The sequence below is a fragment of the Paramormyrops kingsleyae genome, chromosome 7 (assembly GCF_048594095.1).
Source record: "Paramormyrops kingsleyae isolate MSU_618 chromosome 7, PKINGS_0.4, whole genome shotgun sequence".
Classification (NCBI taxonomy): Eukaryota; Metazoa; Chordata; class Actinopteri; order Osteoglossiformes; family Mormyridae; genus Paramormyrops; species Paramormyrops kingsleyae.
In genome coordinates this window covers 2293801-2300050 of record NC_132803.1, presented here as the reverse complement: position 1 = coordinate 2300050, position 6250 = coordinate 2293801, and the positions used below count along the sequence as shown (strand labels likewise).

General features: G+C 45.3%; 1 protein-coding gene across 1 annotated transcript; it reads left to right on the top strand.

Annotated features, from left to right (window-relative positions):
• Window positions 1–1329: 1329 nt before the first annotated feature.
• Window positions 1330–4618, top strand: LOC111851479 (intracellular hyaluronan-binding protein 4-like). Its single transcript, XM_023826459.2, has 8 exons — window positions 1330–1694; window positions 2966–3053; window positions 3158–3310; window positions 3563–3634; window positions 3753–3818; window positions 3908–4076; window positions 4152–4316; window positions 4532–4618. The coding sequence occupies exons 1-8, from the start codon at window positions 1487–1489 to the stop codon at window positions 4580–4582; spliced, it is 972 nt and encodes a 323-aa protein (XP_023682227.1). The 5' UTR covers window positions 1330–1486; the 3' UTR covers window positions 4583–4618.
• Window positions 4619–6250: the final 1632 nt, after the last annotated feature.

Sequence of the window (6250 nt, the reverse complement as noted above, 5' to 3'; positions counted from 1 at the left end):
GTATCTATGTGACCTGTTCTGATTTAGTTAATCCTTTTCACCTCACTTTGAGCAGAAGTTTGCTGGTCCTCTCATTCAGTCAGATGTCAGTGTGCGACTCCCCAGAAAACAAACCACCAGTTTACCTGAATGACCAATAGAATCAGTGTGTTTTGCACCAGGAGTGTTGGAGGGCTGATTTGTTGTGTTGCGGTTACTGGTTCAATTCCCATGGGGGTGACAGAGTGATTTTTCATCATTATACTCTTGAGCAAGGCCTTAACCCCAATTGCTGTAACAATTTGTAGAATTACCGGATGGATAAACTGCAAATGTAAAACCCAATAACTAACTATGAAACTACACCTATTCATTTATTGTACATTCAACTTACACTAGTAAACAAACAAAAAGTTATTATATTAGCATTTTAACGTTTGGAATAAACATATAGGCCTAGTTATAACACTTGACTAGTTAAGATGAGCATACATAGAAATGGGAAAGGATCTTACAAATAAATGACACTGATGCATTCCCTGGACAGCTTCTCGCTCCTATCTAATCCTTACTCACCCACACCTCCAACCTCTACCCCCCCCCCCCCCCCCCCCCTACAGTAGGCGTACATGATATCCAATTTTTCATATTGTTATCCTTCAGGAGATCTAAAATATTATTGCAACATTGCCTAAGCCAACCATTCACACTCTACCCACCTATCCAAAAAATCTTTAATAAAAGCCCAACTTTGTGTGATTTGTCTCAATGTACACTGTCAGGGAAAAAAAAAGAGTTCAAATTTTTACCATTCCTTGTCACTGGGGCTGTACCCTCAAGGGCGAGCTAATTGTTCGCTGCAGCTGTAGGTAAATGTACCTCGTAAGATTGCGAATTTCAGAAAAAATCTGTCAAAAATCTTTTGGGTTATTTCGCTAAGAGGATCAAGTGTCTGAAACTGCCCTTTTCTGTGATATCACTATGCAGCACTGCTTCAATTATGGTGCACTCTGTCTCAAATTTTAATCAGTTTCATTTTTTATTTTTTTGATAATACATGGTTCAATCCATGAATACACATATTCTGGATTTAATGTTAACTTACTACTTGCTTAATGGCATACTGGTCTAACGAACACCACTTTGATATGCTGAATATTATTCATATGAACATACTGCCAATTTAGACGTGCTTATTCTCGTATTTGTATAAGAACATTCCAAATAACAGATCTCATTTACACAATGATAGCTAATAACGGAGTGGATCATGTTGGCTGCATCATTTTGCAGGTGTTGAGTGTGCGAGGGCGGGGTTCTGGCTTCACACTGCAGTATAAAACAGACAGCATGGACGCTGGAGAGTCCGGGCATTTTAGGAGTTTGAGCATTGGTGAGCGGTCCGTGTTGAAGATGCTGACAGCCGCTCTGACACGCTCATAGAGGCGGGGTGCTGAGGTGTTGTACTGCGGTCCAGCCAAATCGACAGGTTTTACATAACTGCAAAATGATGCGAGTCATTGACGAGGCAGCCGTGCTTCGCGACACCGACTTTGGGCGCGCCAGGGCTCCCCGCTTTCATAATGAGCCTTCAGACAGCGATGCTGACGCCCTCGGTTTGCCCCGCGAGTCCCAGCCGAGGAAGGCGGCCGGCAAGAGAGACTCCAAGCGGGAGGGGCACGGCGGAGGGCATTCACTCACGGCAAATGCCAGCGGTAAAACCGAACTGATTATACCTGTGCTTTTGTTCCGTAATGCTGCTGTTGGTATAGGCGTTTCGTGGGATAGATATCTTACGGGGTACACAGCATTTCACATAGCGGTGACAAGTTTGTACCGCCCCTTTGCATCCAAATGATATCGTGGAGTCACTAGTACACCCGCTTCCCGTGAGATTAGACCCGCCTCCCTATTTTCATTGGCTCTGCCTCCCTGATGTCATATCTGACGGGATTTCAGTGATGTCGATCATCTGACGTATGCAAGTTTCCTCAAACGCGCTCATATAGCGCCGTTTTCCAAGAACTGCCTGGATCCGTGCCTGTGCAAACAAGTCCCACTGCGTAGATAGAGGTCGAAGTACAACACCCTGCGTTAGCACCCACCTCCTTAGCCGTAGGTGAAACCACGGGCAAATCTTCCGCAAGGGCTTTTACAGCCTCGTGGAAATGTTGCATTCTTCCTAACTAAACGTTCTTTCCCTTGGAGGCATAAAACGCATCTAAAACTTTGACTTAATTCCAGACAAGTATGCACACGCATTTACATGTATGTATCAGTTGATTACCTTGTAAATACTCTTTATAGGGTTTGCAAACTACCCCAAAGCATTTGATGTAGCTAATTATAGGTTTGCAATGGCATAATATGAATTTGCCCTAAGATTTCTTGGGACTTGCCAACCCTGCTATGGTATGACTCAAGTGATTTGGGTTCACCGGGCTGTTTATCATCGGCCTCTACTTTTAAAGCTGATTCCTGCCCATTGCACTGTATGCATACTAACTGAAGTGCCCAGTGTACTGGAAACGTAAATCCAGGGATCAGGCTTACTTTTTAGTGCCCCAGTCTGGTTTATTGCTGCTAGCTGCCAGGATAGCCTCCACACCCTATGTAGCACTAATGGGTTCGCAAAATGGGTGGATTTTGTTTTAGGCAAGGATTAGCAGAATAGTTATTTGACAATTACATGAACAATGCAGGGCCATAATTGTATATTTAAGAAAATATGGTATAGTTCTAGTTGCTGGCATGGCATGAAAAATGACCAAAACATTTATTTTGTGCACTTCGTAAATTTGGTGACCCATCTTGTTTTCTCTTGGAATTTATGCCATAAAATCTACCCCTTGATCTGGATTACGTAATGCTCTTCTGAACCCAGAGCTGTGGGCACTGTCTTCTGTGTGACTGGCTTGCAGTTGGCATTCAGGTGGCTCTTGTCTGTCTTAATGTTGTTGAAAACCAAAATTTGTTTCCTGTTTAGGAGCCCAACAGCGAGAGGAGAGATGTGTGTCATTCCAGACCCATCAAGTCCCTGTAAACAAGGCATCTCTGGAGCTCTCTGCAGAAAAGTGAGATATGTGTCTTACCTCAAGTTGGCTGTGTGTTTTGGAGCTTGCCTACAGGTTCCTAGATTGCTGAGGTGTCACCTGTCAAATGCTGACCTCTAATTCAGAAATCAGCAGAGGGACCAAGGTGGCTGGGGATGTGGGGGCAGTCGGGTGGGAAGAGATCGTGGGGGTAGGCTAGGAGGCCCCCCCCGCAGCACCGATGGCTTTGATCAGCGAGGCAAAAGGGAGTTTGACCGCCACAGTGGGAGCGACCGAGCGTGAGTCACTTTTTGCACTGTCAGGCTGTCGGGTCTGTCTGGTCAGCTCTTCAGGTTAATGCCAGCAGGACTGTAGCTCTTTGGCTTGGTCAGAATTATGTTTGCATATTGAGTGTCTGCAGCACGACTTAACCAGGGCTTATCTGAAACGAGTTCCATTAGCCAGCTTATGTGCTTGGTCTCCTAACACTGCTGATCATGGTGTGGCATGCTAGCATTCGGTCTCCTGTAGTTGTACTGCAACATGTTTAGGAGTGTCAGACCAGAGGAAAAGAGAGGAGGGACTGGATCTTGGAACTGGGGTTCCGTGAAGGACCCAATGAGGTAAGAGCACAGGATTATGGGCTGCCCATACACACACTGAGGCTTCCTATGCTCACACTCTGAATGGAACCTGCCGATTCCCCTGCGATCAGTGGCATTACTTTTATTTAATGCCTAGGGCCCTTACAGATGCAGCTGCTGGTGAGGAAGTGGCCCTGAATGCTTTGGAGGAAGAGGAGAAATGGTGGGTGTCCTGTCCATGCTCATGGATGTATAGCAACAGGCAGGGTTGGCTTATAGCCTCATTTTACCCCCCCCCCCCCTTCCTCATAGTACCATGGAGCTTGAGATTCCAGTGGATGAGGGTGCAGTGGAGATTTCCTTGGATGAGTGGAAAGCCCTGCAAAAGCAGAGTAGACCAAAGCAGCAGTTGCAACTGCGAAAGGCAGATACTGGTGTTCCTGTAAAAGCCATTGTCATCCACAAGTCCAGACAGCTTGAGGTAAGCTGTACCATCAGTGGGGCTCAGCGTAATTGATGCTTGATGTACTCGTATATGCACCCCTACCCGGGTCAGGGCCTGAGCAGTGGTGTCTCTGAGGAAGAGGATGGGACTCCTCCCCCTCGTCGTGCTGCCAACATCACCTCCCAGATAGATATCAACTTCGGCTGTTTGGTTGGGTGTGGTCATGGTGGCTCTGTCCCTCGGCTTGATGAAAATCCTCCGTTGCCACCAGAAACGGTATGAACCCCTGCAAAGGTTGAATACATCACACAAGATTCAGATATTTGGGTTATGAGAACTCCTCCCCTTCATGGGTGGTCCTGTTGGATCAGTGTTTCCCAGTCCGGTCCTTGGGGATCCACAGATGGTCCATGTAGATGTTTGAGGACTGGATTGGGAAATGCTGTAAGATTGATCCATGTCTTACGCTTTATTGGTTCTCATTGACCCAGGTTGTGGCACCAAATCCTGGAGACCCAGAGGACTTTCCTGCATTGGCTTGAACCTGAAGTGCTCCAGAAATGTTTTGTGCTGACCCATTTGTGGGGGTGGGGGGGGGGGGGTTGCCTTATGTATTCTTCAAATCTAATAAATATGCAGTATTTGTATCTAGCTTCTGCAGTTATACTGGTGAAAAGCATGAAAATGGATGTTTTTGCTTTGTTTATATATTTTGTAGCACATCTTCTACACTAGATGGCAGTTGCCTCTCATTTTATGCATGTAGCTCAGTACATCTCCCCTAAGGGTCTGGGTAGGAAGTTTTGTGAGGGTAATGCACATCTGTATCACAATATTATGGTAATGACTAATGCATGGCAATTAAGCATTAATTCGATATCAGTCCTATACTGATCAAAACTATATCAATTCCATATCTAGTTCAAACTAAGGTGATCTTTAACGTGGCACAGCAGCAGGTGAGTGCATATTGTGTATGGAAGTCACAAGACACGTCTGAAGGAAGACTAAATTGCTAATATTTTCTAACCCTGTCCCTTTAGAGGCTCTGTACTTCAGTTTACTGTGCTAGTTTCAGGCCTTGTCTGTGCATGCACAGGTATTTTTATACATTTTTTATAAGCAGCCTTTTAGGTCATTGAAAATAGTTTTTGCAAATCTCTGTGGGTGAAGATTTTCAGAAACTGTTTGCAGTGTTGATGTCTAGACAGGGAAACCAGTTTTTGGCTTAACATCAGAATGTGTGTTCACTGTTTACGTTAGCTGTTTTTAGCCTAGCGGAACTGGCAATAAGGCTTCTGATTGGCCAACATGGCTTTACCGTTATATTGCCACCTGCTGGTGTGGAATGCTCTTGACAGTTTGTGTTTTCATGTGGACAGATTTTTAGTGAGGAGAAACACTTCTTAAAAATACCTGTGGATGTGTGGACAAGGCCTCATGCAGATAGTGGTTTCACTAAAATGAATATTTCTCATTGGTCCATCTTACTGCTACAGCTACGTGTGTGTGGTGTGATGATGCAAGGTTTCCCTAAACATCTGTGTGCTATATGCTGAGCTTTTAAAAAGTTCTTTACAGAACCTGCCTTTTCAAGTCCTCTGATATGTCCTGGAAATGTTTGTTTGTATACAGATGAATCCTTGACTAAATTGTATAGGTTTACCTTTATCATAAGCAGGTTTTAAAAAGGCACAGATACACAGCAAACTGGAAGTGCTATCTACTGGCTGTTTAACCTGTGAACTGCTTGTCTGTCATTCATATCTAACCCTGAATGGACCATGACTTGTGTATAGAACAAACTGTCATCTTGCTTATGGCAGAGGTCATGTCCCATTCAGGGCTTTGGTGGGGTTGAGCTCTGGACACCATACCTGTGTCAGACATGACCATCCCCCCCCCCCCATCCACAAAGTGTCAGTTAATGAGTCTGCTCTGTCCTGTCAAGCTGCCAGACTGCTGTACAGATGAGCTGGAAAGCAGATGGTCTGGGGGGGGGAGGGGGTCAGGTGCTTAAGGAGTCAGTGTGGGCAGGTTGGCAGCTGCCCTTGGCTTGTCTTGGAGGTGGAACATATATAAACTCTGCAGTGTTTTGCTTTTCCAATGTCTGCCCAGCTGTCTGATCAGTGCTGCCTGAAAACTCAGGCCTGTCCCATCTACCATAACAGGAAGTCATGCTTGGTCTGCATGGTGATGCTCCTCCGAAC